This window comes from Alligator sinensis, unplaced genomic scaffold (genome assembly GCF_000455745.1).
Source record: "Alligator sinensis unplaced genomic scaffold, ASM45574v1 scaffold1032_1, whole genome shotgun sequence".
NCBI lineage: Eukaryota > Metazoa > Chordata > Crocodylia > Alligatoridae > Alligator > Alligator sinensis.
The window spans coordinates 212,120-230,709 of record NW_005842450.1 but is presented as its reverse complement, the minus strand read 5'-3'; the positions used below and the strand labels follow the sequence as shown (position 1 = coordinate 230,709).

Sequence of the window (18,590 nt, the reverse complement as noted above, 5' to 3'; positions counted from 1 at the left end):
AGGAGGCATCGCTCCAGCCAGGCGGATGCGGCTGAGCTCACTGCTACCCACGGGGAGTGTTGCCCCCTGAGATGCCTGCAAGGGTCCCTCTGTGCGGTCCTAGGATGAGGAGGGAATGGGGCACCGAGGGGCTAAATGTCCCCATCGCGGTAGCATCCAAGCATCTCCTCCGCATTTAAGAAAACAACGGTGGGTAAAAGCCTGGCCGACAGAAGTGCAGCTGTTGAGCCAGCGTCCCCGCGAGGTGAAGGTTGTATCAAACTCGGGGAAGTCTGATGATGGGCGCTTTCAAAGCACCGTTCCCTGCACGTGGAGAACGGTGGGCACGTCGCGTGTTGTTCTCGTTGCGGTCGTGGAGCTGTGCCCAGGCCGAGGTCCTGGGCCCCAGAGAGGCCGGCAGGCGTCAACACCCGCAGAGTTTCCAGTTTGCATTGCTTCAGAGACGGCCGCAGCCAAGGGCGGGGGGAAAAGCCCAAGGGGAACAAAGGGTTTGCAGATCTCCTCGCTCACAAACACCTTATCTGCTTTGTCTCAAACTTTTTGGCCATCCAGCCGGGCAGGAGATCATACGACAGCTCTGCTGTGCGGGAACTGGAAGTCTTCTTCCAGAGTATGACGCTTTGGCCACAGTCCCGTGGCTTGGCCGGCCAAGGGACTGCTTTGCTTTGCCCTGAGCTGTGGATCCTTTGAGCTCTCCCAGCTGTTGAGAAATGCTGGCTTTTCTCCTCTGTAGCCCATTGCTCCACCAGGTGAAAGCGAGGGACGCCTCTTTTGCTTCCTTCCTCGAGGGCAGGGAGCAGGGACGACGTTGTGGTGAGGGGTTTTGGCATCCACGGGGCAGGACGGAGGGGGTGAGACGCAGTCCTTATAGCAGCTCTTGAAGGGGCTGCCCCGTGCCGCCAGGCAGCCCTTGGACACCCTGCGCGGGTGCCCCGCGGCTGAGAGAGGAAGGAGCCGAGTGGCAGGAGTGGCAGGAGCCGAGAAGCCCAGCGAGGTGGCTGTCGCTGTGTAAATCCTGCCCTGTTGTCCATGCTCCGTCAGCCCGGCGCTGAGCGAGCGATGTGTTCCCCTACATTAATACTTTCCCCTATTCCAGGAACTAATCTGTCTGACTGCGGTGCATTCAGGGGTCACCGGCCCTGAACAATGATGAATGAGAGTGTAGTGCCGGGGGCACCGTGCTAGAACAATAGGGACAGGGCTCTGCAATTACCTGGCTCGCCGAGCGCTCGCATGGTGCAGGCCCCGCTCCATCAGTGTCAGACAGGAGCCGGCTGGCTCCGGGCCTGCATCCCATGTCCCTTTGTCAGCACGTTTATGGCTGGCCCCTCCAGGGAACGGCCGGCCGGCCTGCACGTAAGCTGTCCTGACGGGCAGAGGAGCAGGGAAAGTCCTAGCAAAGAACTGGGGATTTCAAATGCGCTGGGAGAAGGGAGAGGAAGACTTTCCTGCTGGACCCGGGGAGCAAACCCTTTCCAAAGGCAGGCCAGCTCCTTTGCAGCACAGCTCCCCCATGCCTGAACCCTGACCGACTCAGGGAGACTGACCCAGCCCTGGCCGCATGCCCGGCTTGTCCTCCATCCCTCCCCGCCGCTGCGCCCGAGAGCAGGGCTGTGGTGCAAGGACGGGGCACAGAAAGCTCGGTCCTGAGCCCAGCTCTGCCCTGCAGGCTCAGGCCCAGCATGTTACCTCTCGCTGCCTCAGCGCGGGCCCAGTCCAAGAGCCCTTTGCCCGGCGCGCGCTGGATAAAGCCTGCGCCCGAGGAGACCCCAAGTGACAGCTGTGCCGGATGACAGCACCCCTCAGGGGAGGGGGAGGCGGGGAGCTGCGCTTGCATTAGGAGGATGCTGTCAAGCTCGTCCCCTTAATGAAGACCCAAGAGAGGGGCTGGATCAGAGCCACTTCTCTCTCCCAGACAAGCAGGCCATTTAAATTACAAAGATAAAGTCACCAGTAATTAGTGCCAGTGAGAACATGGGAGCTGGGGGCCGACAACGGGCCGTTCTGAGCTATTTTCCCGCGAGCCCCGGCAGAGACAAAGCACCCGAGGGGACGAGACCCCGTGCACGCTCGCTGACCAGGGACACAAAACCCAGGAGCTCAGACAGGTTTCACCAGTGCCACTGGCACCCTCAAACGCAGGAGAGGCACGTGCGCGGCACGTGCACTGCATATGCACTGTGCGCCCGTGCTATGTGCATTGCATGTGCATGTGGCGTGTGAATTGCACGTGCGTGGCATGTGCACCCAGAGGGCGGTGAATGAGTGTGTGTGCACAGTGAGATCCAGCCCCGGGTACGGCTGTCACGCCACAGGGAAGGGTCCCCAGCGAGTGAACCCCTTCCCGGGGTTTGGGGCCTGGTCTCTGGGTTCAGGAGGGGGCTCGGGCTCCCAGCTTGTCCAGAGTGCAACATACGGTGCTCTTGGTTTTGCAGATCTGGTGCTGGAAACATGCGACCTGCAGCACGAGAGCAACGGGGTGACGCACAGGACGGAGGAGATGGGTAGCCAGCGGCTCGTGGTGAGGAGGGGCCAGCCCTTCACCATCATGCTGCACTTCGCGGGGCGGGGGTATGAGGACGGCGTGGACACACTTGCCCTCAACGTGCAAACAGGTAAGCCTGGAGCTGCTTGCTGTGGCAGCGAGCCATGTCCCCCCGTGCCGTGGGCAGGGGCAGGGAGCCATGTCCCCCCGTGCCGTGGGCAGAGACCGGAGGTACAGATAAGCCTCAAAGCGGCAGCCCTCACATTTCTGTTTGGGAAGCCGAACAGCTGCTTCACCCACCAGACCTGCTGGTTTTTACAAGCCACAAAGTCAGTCTACAGCCTGGGGCCAAAGCTACTTTCCCTTTGGCCTGCATTGGTGCGAAGCCTGGGAAGACCCTGCCTGGGTCGGGAATTGGTCACGGCCCCAATTAAAAGCCCCCAGCAGCCGATCCCAAGGTCACAGCTGCTTTTCTCAAGGTCCTGGGGAGGAGAAGCACGGAGGCAGAGACTCTTCCACATCACAACCCTTGGAAAATAAGCAAAGGGAGGAAAGGGGAGGTCGCGGAGGAGAGAAAAACAAGCCCGAGGTGTTTATCTGCTCGAGTTTCCCGCTAGCTGCCCCCCGCCAGCAACGTGCACTCGTTGTCCAGCCGTTCGGAGGCATTTAGGCACGGAGACAAGTCGGGCAGACGGGGTGGACAAGCTCCACATCTGCCTGGTGCTTGCCTTGAAACCTGCCCGGGCTTCAAGCATCCCCAAACTCCCACCCGGCACCTCCGCGGCCAAGCTGCGAGTTACCATAATTGGAAAAACACGGGCGTGCTGCTACTACCGCTAATAATAATAACAGCCCGTCAGTCGGGAGACCTCCGAAGCCAGAGAGGTCTCATCTGGCAGCCAGGGAGAGCCTCTTCCAGAAGCCATCCCCGTGGCACGGCGCGAGGGATGCACAATACAACGGTGACGGCAATCCAGTGTAGATAAGGAAGCCGTGTCCCTCGCTGCAAAGATAAGGCGAAGCTGGAGTGACCTCTGCGGAAAGGTGCCGTTCCCATACTTTATAAATCCAGAGCACCTTTTGCTTAAGTATCTCAGGTGCCTAACAAAGGCCAGCGCATCGAGCCTCGCGTTGCCGCCATGCCGGGGCACAGCGCGAGTCCGTAGCACAGCCAGGAACAGCGACCGAGGCTCCCAAGTCCTGGCTGCATGCTTGGCCACGAGGCCCCGGGTCCACGCTTCCTGGTTTCGCTCCCGCCAGCCGAGTTAAATGCATGCAACGTGCAGCTGGCGAGTCTCATAATGGGGTCTGAAAAGCAGTTTTACCTGCGTAGCTTTGCCCAGCTAGGAACTGGGAGCCCCGGTCCCTATTCCTGACTGTGCTACAGACTCGCGCTGTGCCCCCGGGCAGGTCACGTCACCTCCCTTTCAGGCCTCGGCTCTGCCATCTGCAAAGCAGCTACAGCACGCTACAGGCGTGCTCCCCGGTGCGGTAGGTATATGCACGCATGCACGCCTGCACACCGTGGAGACAGGGGTACGGCGCATACAGGGAGCCCGCACTGCACCCGACGGCATTGCCGAGGCTGCAGCAGGCCACGTGGACTTACAGCATCTAAACAAGCTCGATGGTTTTCCCTCCTGCTTGAAAACCCCAGATATTTTGGACGCTGCCCCTTCCTTTATTTGCAAGCTGGGCCACTCCGGACCCGAGATCAAGGGGAGAGACGTGCTCAGACCTTGACCGGTGTGTTATCTCGACCCATCAGAAACCTGCTTGCTGCCAAGGAGAAGCAAGGAAGAGGCAGGGAACAATACAAGGAAGCTCGCAACCAGGTCAACATCCTCCTTCGACCTGGAAGCACCTCGGCTGCGTGGACCAGATACGGTCACGCTGCGCCGGCCTCTCCAGAGAGGGCCCGGCAGGGAGCTCTTGGGAGTTAGTCATGACCTGTGGGGCCGATGAGAAAGCCCTCGGCAGCCTTCCTGTCCCCAGCCCAGCTCCTTCCACCTTCAAAGGGAGAGCGATTTTCCCACAGACGGGCTGTGCCTGGCTCAGGGCCCCCCGAGGACCCTCCCGCACCGGGTCTGCAAATAGCACCGCAGCATTCGCAAGACGGTCCTTTGAAAGCTTGTGCAGGGGGCACCTGCTCGTCACTCCCAGCGCACAGAGGCCAAAAGCCATTACCGAGCGCCAGATGTTCAGGATCTGGGCGTGCTGAGCCGCAGTCCAGCTGTCCGTGCCCCGTCCAGCCCACGCGACCTGCCTCGCTCGCTGGTTCTCCTACGCGAGCCCAGACCGTTACAGAAGACACGAGGCCCCAGCGAAACGCAGCTGTGCCTGGGCCAGCACGGTGCTGAGGCCGACGGGCTGAGGACACGGGGTGGAGGGAAGTGCCAGGAGCTCTTCAAAGCCGGCACAGAGAGCACACAGGCTGACTGGTCCCAGGCAGGGCTTGCACAGACCTCGGCTCGCCAGCTGCTTAGCACCAGCCCCGAAATAGCCCTGCCTTGTCGAGAAGGGGCTTGACTGAAGTGTAAACACGCAGGGGATATTTTTAAGGCAGAGCTGTTTGCACGGTGCCAGCTGGGTGGAAAGCTCCCAGAGCCGCCCTGCCCGGCGGTCGCGCTGGACGAGGAGCCTTCGGGAGGGAGGAGCGGGAGGACACGCTGTCCCCGCCGGGTGGGGGTCCCCGGGGAGATGAGTAAGCAGCCGGGCTGCGGCTCCACCTCTGTGCTCGGGGCTCGGAGCTGCTCCCAAACAAGCGAGGCCAGGGAGCAGCTGTGTCACTGGGTGTATTTTTGGCCTGGATGCTCTCATCCCCTCCAGGGCTGGAGCCTGGGCACGGCCCCAGGGTAACACAGAGCTCCCAGTGTGGGAGCCCTGCCCCGGGGCCCTGCCAGCATCGCGGCCGCCCGGGCACAGGGCAGAGCCCGCGCTGGGAGGAAGGCTGCACAGGGCAGCTCTGTCCCGGGCCCGGGAGGAGCCGCATGTGGGATCCGGCGTGTCTGCAACCCAGCACCTTGCCACTGCGGGCAGGGATGGAGTGAAAGGAGGGCTCTGTCCTGCACAGCCGCTACTGGCGTCACTGCCGGCCCCTGGGGCCAGGCCTGCCTGGCCAGGCTCTGGTGCAGGGGGGACACCTTGCAGCCCCTGACCCTGCTCCGAGCAAGTCCCTCGAGGGCCCGTCCAGCCCTGCACTCCTTCAGTTTCTGATTGCAAAAGGTCCGGCGTGAGGCTCCGGTGCAGCTGAGCTTGCAAAGGGGACTGGGCCGTCCTGTTTCGTGGTGCCCTGACCAGACGTTGGGCTGCTTCCCGCTCTCCCACCCCGCAGGCACCAGCTGGCATTAGGCTATTGCATTGCCCTATGGCCCCTAGCTGGGTTTCAGCTGTCTGGGTCCCCAGACAGGCGCTGGCGCCCAGGGAGGATGGCTGGGCAATGCTCAGACTCTTTGCTGGACTCTCCAGTGTCCCATAAATCAGTGAATTGGGGTGGGAAAACAAAAGCAAGCTGCCAACAAAATGATCCCCGGCCCCATTCTTGGGCCTGAAGGTGCCCGAGCCCCAGTTGCCCAGCTCCCCGGGGACGCGCGAGAACGCGCCAGCAGTGCCCGCGGGGAGGAGGACGTGCCAGCCCCAGCAGCGGTAGCCCTGGGGCACTGCTCACATGTGTTTTGCATCACGGCAGTCACTCATTAGGGACCCGTCGTGCTCTCCCAACCCATCAGCCCTTTGTCAGTGGCTCCTTGCTGGGAGCCAACCTCTGTGCAGGAGCAGGGCAACAGCTGCAGCCCCCACGGGCTCTGGGTCTAGCCCAACACATTCAAGGTTAACCCCTATTTCTCCCCACCCTGAAGGGCCTTGGCCCCAGGACCCATAGCTGCTTACACCGCGATGCATGGACAGGACCCCCCGGCTGCAGGAGAGGGGTGCAGCGATGCAGGCCGCCCTCTCCTCGAGTGCAGGGCGGCCAAGGGGCCGGGGCAGCAGCCCAGCCAGTCAGTGGTAGCGCCGGGCTGCCCAGGAGCCCCCCCGTACAGCTGCCCCTTCCCCTCCGGAGCGAACACCATGCAAAGGGGGACGGGTTTAGCAGGGCCCCGGTGCACCCCAGGGCTGGTGCCACGATGGGTCAGGACAGCTGCCAGAGCACCACGTGCCCTGAGGCTGGGGGCGAGAGGCAGGGGCACGTGGAGCTAACAGATCCGTTGCCTTTGCTAGGACCGTGCCCCACGGAGACCTGGGGAACCCGGAGCCACTTCCCCGTCTCCAGCCGCCTGCAGGCGTCGGCGTGGAGCGCGGCGGTGGAGCAGCAGGACGGCACGGCTCTCTCCTTGTCCCTCTGCTCCCCGCCCGACGCTCGCATCGGCCTCTACACCCTGACCATGGAGGCCTCCACCGGCTACCAAGGCACCAGCTTCCGGCTGGGCGACTTCATCCTGCTCTTCAACCCGTGGTGTCCAGGTGAGGCTTTCGGTGATGCTTCGAGGCAGTCTCGGGGGGGAGATGGGTCTGATCTGGGTCTCACCCAGCTCCTCGCCGAGGCCAGCTCCCACCAGGACACTGGTGCCCTGAGATAAGTGCAGACCGAGGTGAGCGTCGGCTTGCCGCACAGGACAAAGAAGAGCATCGGCCCGCAGCCCCTTTGCCCCCACCTTCCAGCCCCCGCTCCCAGCAGAGCTCGGGTCCTACGCTGCCCCGAAGGAGGAAGCAACACTGGACTTTCTCTGGCCAGGGCCAGGCTTGCAACCAGACAGGGGGCTTGCCGTGTCCTTGTCTGTCTCCCCCACGGGTACGATGTGTGCTCCTGCCACCTCCCGTTGAGCTCCGGCACCCCCCGTGCGACACAACCGACTCCCGGCCCTGCAGCGCTGGGCGCCCAGTCTGTCGAGATACGGGCGCTGGGCAGCTTCCCCTGGCTGCAGCCCGATGCATGCCAGAGCTTGCGGCAGTGGCTCGCCAACACATTTGCAGGGAACAATAGCTTTTTGGGCGATGCCAGAAGCGAGCTGGCTGAGGGTGCTTTTGTATTACTCCAAACCATTCGAAGGCTGTTGAATAACCTCACCGGTCAGCCCACCAAAGTAGGTCCCTGTGCTCTCCCCACCGCAGAGGACACCGTCTATCTGGAGGATGAAGACCAGCGCACCGAGTACGTGCTGACGCAGCAGGGCATCATCTACCAGGGCTCAAACGACTTCATTGTCTCCGCACCCTGGAACTTCGGGCAGGTGAGTCTCTGGCTCCGAGCCCCTGCGCTTGGATGCCCGAGTCATGGCACCCGGGGCCCAGTCTGCACCCTTGCGCGCTCCCCGGGGTCCTTCCAGCCCGTCGCAGCTGGGCAGCGGCATGCGGGGATCACGCATGATATGCACACGATGTTAAATGCTCTTGGGGGAGCAGAGTCCGGCCCTGCAAAGAACACTGCTAGATAACCCCGCGCCTCCTCCGTGCTCGGTGTCCGGCACGACCGCCTGCATCCCCCGATAACGGCCAGCAAGGCTGCAGAGGAAGTCTCGCTCAGCCGGGCCGCAGAGGCAGACAAATTACACCCTCGTTATGGCCGGGGAAATGCTGACTGCAGGACCCAGGAGAAGCGCGGAGGGGACACGGGCCCATAAATCATTACACAGAGGCCTGGGGTGGGGGGCAGGGCTAATTGCAGCAGAAACACGCTGTCTGGGAAACACGGCGAGGCCCTCGCTCAATAGCCGGCCACATGGGCTGATACAGGCTGAGCCTGAGCCCCTGCGGACGCTGGTGGGAGCACGGCGCGCCTGCGCGGACGATGCCTGGGGGGACCTGGGGCTCCGTCCCAGGCAGCTGCATCTCCCCAGCGCCTGGGGAGACAAGCCGCTTGGGTCCCAAGGGGTTTGCACCCTGCTCGGGATGATTGCCCCGTGCCTCTGAGCTCCCTGCAGAGCGGGAGACCCAGGTTCGTGGCCCAGCGCCAAGGCAGGCGGCCCCGTTCTTCAGCGGGGCACGATGAGGCTTGAAGTCTGGGCATGCACCAGCTCCTTATCTGCACAGCACACGCGGGCAGGCTCCCTGCCTCCCCCCGCCCCCTCGTGCACGCTCCAGGCCTGCAGATAAAGCCTCCCCGAAATGCCAGGATGGCACCGTTGCAAAGCCACTGCCTCAGGGGCACTGGAGGCGCAGCTTCCTGCTGGCTCCCCGCGCCCCAGGTCGACAAGCAAGGCCTGGCCAAGGCGTTTGCTGTGCAAACACCTGACTATACCCCACTCCTGGACTCAGGAGGTGGGGGCCTGTCCCCCTGTTTGATGAAGGGGGAGAGCCGAGGGGCGGCGAATGCGCAAGGAGCACTAGTGCCAGCTGCCCCTCGCTGGTGCCGGGACAGGGCAGTCGACGGGTCTGGCTCCCACGTGCCTGGGCCCGCTCGGGTGCAGGTATCCGCCACGGGCGTGCTGGCGGGAGGATGCGATGTTCCCTCTGGGACAGCACGAGGGAAGAGAGGCAGGAGGGGCAGCGTCCCGCTCCGATGTCTCGTGCCCCCGGGACACGGCTCATTCAGCCCCGGTGGGTTCGCCGCGCTGCACCCGCTCTGCTGGTTTAACGGCTCTGCCCCCTCTTCTCCCACCCTCCTCCATCGGCGCCAGTTCGAGGACAACATGGTGGAAACGTGCCTCCTGCTGCTGGACACGAACCCCAAGTTCTTCCGGGACCAGAACCGGGACTGCTCCCGCCGCAACTGCCCCGTCTACATCGGCAGGGTCGTAAGCGCCATGGTGAGTCCCGGGAGCATCCCAAGAGCCCCTGACCCATCGTATCTGCCCTTCCCAGATCATCTGTGCGCAGCTATTTACTCTGTTTATCTATCTGACTGCATGGCCAGGACCCAGGTATGCCCTGGGTGCCGCTACGGGAGCACTTGCCACTCCCTGGGTACATGTGGCACACAGGGCCAGCTACGATAACTGCCCTCCTGTCCCATCAACCACCCCTTAGCAAGCCGGTGCTCCACGGACATGTGCACCCGATGCGAGCGCAGCCCCGGGACACCCTGCTGCCCACCCCGCCCGTACGCGCTCCTCACCAGGGACCCTCCCGACTGTGTTGCAGGTGAACTGCAATGATGACCAGGGGGTGCTGGCAGGGCGCTGGGACAACCAGTACAGCGACGGGGTGAGCCCCATGTCCTGGATAGGCAGCGTGGAGATCCTGCGGAGATGGAGCAAGTTCGGCTGCCAGCCCGTCAGATACGGCCAGTGCTGGGTCTTCGCGGCGGTGGCCTGTACAGGTGAGGCGCGCGGAGGGTGGCCAGGCTGGGGAGTTCAGACTCCCCGCCAGTTGTGACTCTGAGCCAGCTCACGATGGTGCAAGACGGGAGTGATTCTAATTAAATCAGTGTGAGAGTCGAACTGGCACAAGAAGATCAGACTTTGGCCCTTGGACAGGCACCCACGAGGGTCTGGGGGGCAGAGAGGGGCTTCCGGTGATTGCCACCCACTCTGTGCTGAACACCCAGCAGCTCGATGTCGGCCGTACCCAAATGTCAGGACCCCCAAGCAGGACAAAAGGCATCGGGTTTGCCATTCAGCTTCCCCCAGCCCGTAGATTGCACCACACAGGGGAGAGGAGCGGCATTCGCTGTGCCCACCAAAACTTGCCCGTATACATTAAAACCATGAACCTGATCCAGCCAGAGACGAGGCGCTGGGAGATGACGTGTGCATGGCTGCAAGACAGACCTCCGTGGCCTCCCTCCGTGGAGCACCCCGGTCTCATCTCAGACTGACGGAAAGCAAAGCAACTGCACCCTGGGCTGGACATTCACGCGGGTGCATGCGAGAACGGGGTCAGGCCCCGAATCGGTCCTTGATGCATGTGCACACGTGCATGCACACACGTGCACTGGTGCAGTTTTTGCCATAAGAAAAAAAAATCGGCACTTGGCCTCACGCACCTCGTGCATCCTCTTGGGGATTTATAACCCGATTCTTTCAGAGGAGGACGAGGAAGGCTGGAGCTTTCTGCTCTTGGAGGCTGCCCGTGAAGCTCCTGCGCTGCCAGGGACCTGCTCGCCGAGAGCAGCAGCTCAGAGATCCCAGGCGCGGGTGCTGCGTCCTGCGGGCTCGCGCCCTCCCTTGAAAGCGCTTTTCCAGCCTCGTCTATCTCGGCATCTCCGAGCTGCGCGGTCCCAGTCCCGTATGGCGCCCTTCCTGCCGGAGCTGCCTCTCAGGGCATGGTGCACCTAAGAGCCAATCTACTGCCCTGGAGACGGGGAAGAGCATGGTCCCGTATCAGTGCCCGAGGCAGGGACGATGCCAGGGTGGGGTGTGCGCCCCGCACGGACAGGTGCTTCGAGGGTCCTCGGCAGTCCGTGCGGCAGCACAGGGGAGGGCTGCGTTGCACCCCGTGCCACGCCGTGCCTCACCTCTCCCCGCTCTTGCTTCCTCTCCAGTCCTGAGGTGCCTGGGGATTCCCACACGCGTGGTGACCAACTACAACTCTGCCCACGACACCAACCAGAACCTGGTCATCGACCGCTACCTGGACGAAAGAGGCAGCCTGCAGCAAGGATCCAAAGACATGATATGGTGAGCGGGCAGGGGCGCTGCGGGGAGGCTCCCCTGGCAAACGCCCAGCCCGCCCACTCTCCCTTTCCCCTTTCCTTTCCTCCCAGGAACTTCCACTGCTGGGTGGAGTCGTGGATGGCCCGTCCCGACCTCTCCGCTGGCTACGACGGGTGGCAGGCGCTGGACCCCACTCCGCAGGAGAAGAGCGAAGGTCGGGAGGAAAGAGATGCCCATTGCTGACCCCCCCAACCCCTGCTTCTTGCACGTGCCCGCTCGCACGGACCGCGCAGGCCACACGTGCGGCGATAACCCAGCCCTCTTCCACAGGGGTTTACTGCTGCGGCCCCTCGCCCGTCAAAGCCATCAAGGAAGGCGACTTGGTCCTGAACTACGACATCCCATTCGTCTTCACGGAGGTCAACGCGGACCTGATCTACTGGATCCTGCAGAGCGATGGCTCCCGGAAGAAGACCGTCCACCCCTCCATCGTGGGGAAGAGCATCAGCACCAAGGGCGTGGGCCGAGACAGCAGGGAGGACATCACCCACCACTACAAGTACCCCGAAGGTATGCCCTGGGGGCCCGGGGAGGGCCGGGGTGGGGGCAGCTCCAGGGGGAAACGGCGGTGATGGGAAAGGCAGAGCTCTGCTGGAGGGCGAACGAGGGATGCTGGGGAAGCATCGTCCAACAAGGACGCGCGGGGCCGGTCCACCCGCAGACATCGCGCAGAGGCTGGCTGTGGGGTAAAGGGCAAAGACGTGCCCCCGCGGGTCCCTGCCAGCCCCACGGCTCTCTGGCGGGGCCGGGCTGGTAATAATCGCGGTCTTTCGGGGCCGCGCAGGCTCCGACAAGGAACGGGAAGTGTTCGCCAAAGCCAAACGCCAGAAGAGGCCGGTGCCCCAGGAGGAGACGGGCATGACCATGAGGATCAAGGTGCCGCAGGGTGCCAACAACGGCTGCGACTTTGACGTTGTCGCCGCCATCCACAACGACACCGATGCCGAGCGGCAGTGCCGCCTCATGTTCTGCGCCCGCGTCGCCAGCTACAACGGGAACGTGGGTCCCGAGTGCGGCATGAAGGATCTGCTCAACGTCACGCTGCCGCCCCGTGGAGGTAAGGGACGGTCCCCGCGGGCAAGGGTCCGGCTTCACGGGTGCCCGCCTGGCACGGCTCAGCAGGGCAAAGGCGCTCTCCGCTCCCCGGGCAAGACCCCGCTGGCCTGGAGCGTCCGGTCTAGCCGGGGCCTGACAACGGCTGGCGACAGCTGAGGTTTGGGGCCTCCGTAGCTGCCAAGGGCTGCCAAACTCCCCATCTGCACGGCTCCGGCAGCCGTGTCTGAGGCAGCAGGAAGGGGCCAGAGGGTTTCTTGTCCATCAGGCAGTGACGTGGCACTGCGCAGCCTGCGCTGCACAGCCTTTGCTAATGCCCCTTGCCTTTGAAGGCAGCGCACGGCGCGGTGCACATGCTCTAGCGGCTCGTCACCCTGCATCTGGGAACCGGATACGGTTTCATTCCTCTCCATACTCTTTCCTAAATCCCTGCGGGCGCTACCTGTCTGTTGGGACCTTTGGTGCATGGGTGCTGTGGCCGGGGCTGTGCTCAGCCCCACGTCTGCGCAGAGCTGTCCGGACGGCTTTCCCCTCTCCTGACACGCGCGCGCTCCCCGACCGGCCTGGCAGTGCAATCCCGTCAGCACACCCCGAAGGCCAAACCTGCCCGGCAGAGCAGGGAGGAGCAACAGCCACGGTGTCCAGGGAGGATGAGACCCTCACAGCCAGATCTCCTCACACCGGCACCCTGTTGCCCGAAGGGTCTCGTGCCAGCTGCCCCGTGCACGTGGAAGCCTTTGCGAGCACGGCCATTTGGCCGTGCAAATGAAGTCTGTGCGCACAAACACACGGCCCTGTGCAAATCCTGCATACACGCGTGAAGCTTTGCCTTTGCTTGTGCAAGCCTGGAGATGAGTGCTGGCGACCTGGGCCAGCACGGCGTTGCCCGGCTTGCCTAGACTTACACACGCTAATGAAAGCCCAACACCAGGATGGTGCTAGTGCCGATTCCCCCTGTGAACCGAGCCGGGGCCAGTTTCTGGCTCTTTGTTGGCTTGTGCAACTGCCTTGCTTGTGCCCAGAGCTTTTCTTTCGTGTAACTCGGTGCTGCTTGGGCTGACCCCGCTGGACGTGGGGGCTTGCTGTACAAGCCCCCGCTCCCGTGCTGAGCTGCACGCGTGCGCCCCGACTCCGAAGGGGTAGTGTTTGAGAAGCCGTGTCCCTCTCCGCTGGTTTGGGCCCCGCCAGTATTGTTCCACTTGTTTATTGACTGCCCTGGGTGTGTTTAAGGGCTGATGAAAGGATAAAGAGCAGTATCAGGTGCGGGGCAGGAAACAGAGTGCGAGAGGAGGAAAAGCAGCTGTGTGAGGTCTCTCGTCACGGAGCCAAGGCACGGTGCTTAGCACCACGGCCTCGTGCTCCCTCTCTGTCTTGGTCTCTGGCTCACCAAGCTCACCCCCGCCCTCCCCAAAAGATGCCTGTATCTCCCCGTTTTGTTCTCTCCCCCGTGGAAACTCAGACACGGGCAACCTCTTCGTTGCCCTGGCCAGGGAAGAGGGTTTCCCCAAGCGGGGCACAGTCGCTCACCCTTCTCCGCAGCCCCGTTGGGCCACAGGAGACCGGCTGCCCTGACCCGTGGCCCTCGGGGACTTGCGCCTCCTTCGCGGCAAGCGAGGACAGGAGAGGGTTAACCGGGTACTGAAAGACCCGTCTCGGTGCCTGTAGTTAATTAGTTTGTGCTTTTGCTGTTTAAATGGCACAGCTGCCCCGTCCTTGGGATGACGCTGCCGGCAGCCCCCGTCCGGACCGTGCGGCTCTGGCCCTGGCTCGCTTCCCTTCCCCGATCCTCTCCTCGAGAGGTCACTGGAAAGATATTTTGTCTTTTTAAATTGGCTGGTTTATATCATTTTTGTCCAGACCCTTCAGGGCTTTAAATGCGCCAGATCCCAGAGTGGCAGACCTAGCCAGGCAGCTAATCTGTTCTCCCGTCTCCTGCGGAGGCCAACACCAGCTGCAATAACAGAGCCGCGCAGAGGAGTCGGGCTGGAAGGGGCCTTCAGAGGTCACCGAGCCCCGCCAGAGGCAGGAGCGTCCTGTCCAAACCCGCCTCTGCAAACCGATGCCCCGGTGCCGCGGGGGGTGTTGCAGCTCCCTCTTCTCCACCAGGGATCGAGGCAGAGCGGGGACCCGGCCCCCGCCTCACCGATGGAGCAGGGGTGGAGCATGGGCCAAGGCCTGGGGGCGTTTGAGCCCTTCCTGGCCTCGCTAAAGAATAATGCCTTTGAAGTCAGGTATCCAGGTTGCAGCCGTATTGGTCTAGAGGCAAAAGAAATCCAAACTCGTGATAGAGGCGATAGCTTTTATTAGACCAACTAGATTTGGGGGAAAAAAATGTCTTTAATTGCAAGCTTTTGGGCACAAACACCCTTCTTCAGGCACAGGAGAAAAGACTGTAGAAGTGCTCCTGGGGAGAAATGAAAGCTCGTGTTGCAAGGGAGAGTTCAAGGTGTGGTAAAAATCACACGTGCGACATCCTTCCTTCTTGCACTGAAACAGCCCGCTCAGCCGTTCCCGGGTGCCAGCTCGAGGGCAGGGCAGCGATGCACCTTATAGACTAATGGAGACAGAGACGCACAAGCTTTCCCAAGAAGAGGGCTGTTGCTCCCCAAAGCTTCTGCATCCCTGCCTCGGCCCCGCTCCCAGGTGGCCGTCTCCGCGCGCCTCCTCCCAGTCTGCATCACCCGCTTCCCCGGCGTCTCTGCCCGCCGCGCCACGGTTGAGCCGGCTCTCATGACGCAGGTCACAGTCCGAGCGCCTTCGCACTCGGCGTCTGCAGCCGGGAGCAGCGGTGTTTCTCATGCACATTTAATATTGCCGGCGACAGAGGAACGGCACCATCGGCAGAGCGCCGGAGTTTCATTTCTAGGTTTCAGGATAGCAGCGGTGCATAAAATGATCACAGGGCCGGGCTCAGCTGGGGGCAGGCTCCCAGGCCCCGGGGACACTTGGCTTTAGAGACTCGGGAAGTGTTGGCAGTACAAAGAACCTTTCCTAGCACAGACGGGGCCTTGCTTCCAGATGCTGCCCGCCCTCCCGCCCCCGCACACCCCTTTGATCAGGTGCGAGAGGCTGCAGAACAAGCCGAGATGGATCCTTGATTAATCAAATGACTTTCTGGAATTAATGAGCGCGGGGAAGTGAAGCTTTCTCAGCTCCGTCTCTCCAGCGCACGCTCGTTTAGTCGCTGTTTGATGTGGGGGGCTGCTCCGCGCCTGGGAAGAAATCCAATTTCCCTTTGATGCAGGGCGTTCTCCTCCTTATCGAGCTTTGTTGCCGCAGCATTTTCGAGACAGCAGAAGCCTTTTAAAAGAATCACCCCGCGCTCGCCTAGCTGCATTAAGCTTGTTCCTCTAAAAGGCCCCTGTCTTGAGATGCAATCGGGAAAAGATGTACAGCCGAGGTCCCGCCACACCGCCGTCTTTAAAGAGCCCGTCGCGCTGCTCCTCGGGCTCCATTAAACACCGGTCTAACTAAACCTGCCCGCTTCGCTCGCTGGCGCTTTCCCGGGCACAGACAGACGGGACGATTACACCAGATTAAAGGGCCTCTGTCTGCAAAGGGCTCTGAGATCTTGCAGGAGAGGGGCCTCGAGGCAAGCGGTTTCCTACAGCAGGACCCACGATCCCTGCGTAAACCACCCCAGCCCAGGGTTCACCTACCCCAGGGTCAGGGCATCTCCTGCCTGACCGGGGGTACCCAACAGCCCTGGGGGGGACATCTCTGCCCTGCCCCGGTGCATCGCTCTTCTCTTGATGGGGGAGGGCTGGCCGGTGCAGCCCGCCGAGCCCCCGGTCTGCAGCACTGGGACACGGACCCGGGTCACGGGGCTGGAAAACGCCAGTAGCCGAGGCGGGGTAACAGCTACACAGAGCCCTGTTTATCAGAGAAGTGTAGACACCCGTGGGGCCTGCGCGTCAGCACGGGCCCAGGATGGCCCACGGTTGGGATCACCACCATTGGCCCTGGGCACTGCAGGATCGGGGCCGCGGCCGTCCCCGTGCAGCGCCGCGCGGGCAGAGGGAGAGGAGCTCCTGCGTCCCGGCTCATCCCAGCCCCTCGCCTCGCTTGCCTTTGCAGACAAAGTGGTGCCGCTGCGTGTCCTGTATGAGAAGTACGGCCACTGCCTGACCCAGGACAACGTGGTCAAAGTGGTGGCACTGCTGGTCGAGTACCAGACCCGGGAGCACATCGTGGCCATGCGAGACATCTATGTCAAGAACCCGGACATCAAGATCAGGGTAAGGCGCTGGCAACGCGGCCGGGCACGGCCCCGGGCTGAGGGCAGAGCCCAACACCTCCCAGGGCCCGAATCCAACCCGGGACTCTAGCCGTTCCCTACGTCTCCCAGCTGCCTCCCTCCTGCCTCCCTGGGACCCTCCAGAAGCAGCCATGGGAGCCCAGCAGGTTTTGGGCCCCGAGGTTCAGATGCCGACGGTCGAGGATTTCCCTCCACGTCACTGAGCAACCTGGGGCACGGTCCAGCGGGTGGGACGGGGGCATGCACGGGAGCAGGGGCTGTCTCTGCTCCAAGGGTGGAGAGCGGGGAGTTTCTCGCTGCCCTCCCCAGGCAAGGGACTCCCGAAAGCAGCTGTGCTTGCCGAGCAGCAAGAAGGGGGAAGGCAATAATCTCCATGCCGGTCTGCCTCTGCCCCCCCGGGGCCATGCAAGGCAAGGACTTCACCCCGCAGAGGAGGGGCAGGGAGGAGAGGGGCTGGGTGCAGCCAAGGCAGACGTAGGGGTGCCCGGGCCGCGGGGGGGCTGTGCGAGACCCTGCTTGCTGCGTCTGACCGAGAGCCTGCCCTCTGCGCGTCCAGATACTGGGGGAGCCCAAGCAGAAGCGGAAGCTGGTGGCCGAGATCACGCTGACCAACCCGCTGGCGACACCGCTCAACGGCTGCTCGTTCACCGTGGAGGGCGCCGGCCTCACCGAGGGCCAGAAGATCCAGGAGCTGTAGGTGCCCTCGCTGCCGCGGTGGGGGTCCCGAGTCTGAGGATGCCCTGGTGACACCGGGAGGGAGGGAGGTCCTGGCTGCCCCCAGCCTTGGGGCAAGGACACAGGCTGGGGTGCACCGGAGCAGGGTGCACGGCCCCTGCCCCCATGCCGGGAGCTGGGGAAGGTGCCAGAGCGGGGCCGCGGGCTGATCCTGCCTCCCCTTCTCTCCCTGCAGCGACTGCCCCGTGGAGCCCGGGCAGGAGGCGAAGGCGCGGGTGGACCTGATGCCCCGCCAGGCCGGCCTGCGCAAGCTGGTGGTGGATTTCGAGAGCGACAAGCTGAAGGGGGTGAAGGGTTTCCGCAACGTCATCATCGCCCCCCTGCCCAAGTGAGGCCCCCGCGGGCCCGGCCTCCTCCGCCCTCCGTGAGACGCTCCTGCCCTGCGTGAGCCCCTGCCTCGGATGGGACGGGGGCCCGGGCGCCCCAGCCCACCGCCCCGGGTCCTGCAGCCGGCTGCAAAGGCAGCGCCCTGCCAGCTTGCGCCCACGGTTATGTTCGGGGGGCAGGGGAGGGAGCGGGGGAGCCAGCGGGCCCTGAGGCCTGCCCGCCGGGCTCGGGGCTCTCCTTGGTGCTCGTGCCCTTGCCGGTGCCCTCCGTGCTGCTGCCAGAGCGCGTGCAAGGCTCGCGGCACGGCTTCGTGCATCACGGCTCTCCTCGCCTGGGGATGCCTGGGCCCCAGACCCTGCCCGTGACCCCTGACCCACGCCACTCTGGGGAAGAGGCACTAGTGCAAATGTGCAAGGGCACAGGACATCGCCTCTGTCTCCCACACTCTTGAGTTCATCCACAGGACAGGCCCCTTCCAGGTGGTCCCATGCCCATGGGGCTTCCCAGCCTGGGAAGTCACTGGGGAAAGAGCAAGGAAGCAAACAGAGCAGGCAGCAAGCATGGGGCCAGGGAGCCAGACAGGCCTGGAGTGTCCCCAAGGCCTGGCCTGGGGCTCCCGGTCTCCGGGACGGTCACTGGGATGCCAGGACACGCAGTCCTGGGCATGCGTGGGTCCGTGCAGTGTGGCCACCGCGTCCCTTGTCAGTGAAAGGGTTCACAGGGGTCACGGTGCTACCTGGGCCCTGGACATCATCCAGGCTGGAGCTGCGTGAACCTCCCTCCCTCCCTGGACCTCCCCAGCAGCAGCGCCCACAGCGTGCAAGGGAAAACCAGGAGGCGTCTGAACAGGCCTGGGAAAGCCGCAGTCTCTGACCCCAGCACAAACGTTGCCCTGAGCTGCGAGCTAAGCAGCGGCGAGGCTACAGCTGGTCCCAGTCCCCGCTGCCGAGAGCATTTCTGAGCCCCGCTAGGCAGAGCAAGGCTTTGCAACGCGCTCCCGTACGCTACCCAGACCCAGACGCTGCGCACCCCCCCAGCAGAGCCCAGGCAGGGGCTCGCTTCTCCCTTTCCACTAATACTGTGCTGTGAGGAACGGCCCAACGGCGCGAGCACTGAATAAAGAGGATATTTTCCACCTGTA

At 63.2% G+C, this 18,590-nt stretch overlaps 2 protein-coding genes across 6 annotated transcripts in view; one reads left to right on the top strand and one right to left on the bottom strand.

The window, feature by feature from the left end:
• LOC112551385 (collagen alpha-1(I) chain-like) overlaps positions 1–6,689 on the bottom strand; it is a 26,657-nt gene extending 19,968 nt beyond the window's left edge. Inside the window, exons 1-2 of one of the 2 annotated variants that reach the window (XM_025212167.1) lie at positions 4,673–6,689; positions 2,680–3,488 (exon numbers count right to left, since the gene is read on the bottom strand). In XM_025212167.1, coding sequence (XP_025067952.1) covers positions 4,787–5,833 — 1,047 coding nt within the window. In that variant the 5' untranslated portion in view covers positions 5,834–6,689 and the 3' untranslated portion in view covers positions 2,680–3,488; positions 4,673–4,786. Of the gene's footprint in view, positions 1–2,679; positions 3,489–4,672 lie in introns of those variants that run through there. The other variant, XM_025212168.1, reaches the window with a different exon arrangement.
• The window catches only part of TGM2 (transglutaminase 2), a 20,196-nt gene extending 1,606 nt beyond the window's left edge, over positions 1–18,590 (top strand). For 3 of the 4 annotated variants that reach the window (XM_006030481.3, XM_025212166.1, XM_025212165.1), the window contains exons 2-13: positions 2,436–2,615; positions 6,704–6,946; positions 7,595–7,713; positions 9,100–9,228; positions 9,563–9,740; positions 10,905–11,040; positions 11,127–11,230; positions 11,347–11,586; positions 11,861–12,133; positions 16,207–16,367; positions 16,944–17,080; positions 17,298–18,590. In XM_006030481.3, coding sequence (XP_006030543.1) covers positions 2,436–2,615; positions 6,704–6,946; positions 7,595–7,713; positions 9,100–9,228; positions 9,563–9,740; positions 10,905–11,040; positions 11,127–11,230; positions 11,347–11,586; positions 11,861–12,133; positions 16,207–16,367; positions 16,944–17,080; positions 17,298–17,454 — 2,057 coding nt within the window. In that variant the 3' untranslated portion in view covers positions 17,455–18,590. Of the gene's footprint in view, positions 1–224; positions 814–2,435; positions 2,616–6,703; positions 6,947–7,594; positions 7,714–9,099; positions 9,229–9,562; positions 9,741–10,904; positions 11,041–11,126; positions 11,231–11,346; positions 11,587–11,860; positions 12,134–16,206; positions 16,368–16,943; positions 17,081–17,297 lie in introns of those variants that run through there. The other variant, XM_025212164.1, reaches the window with a different exon arrangement.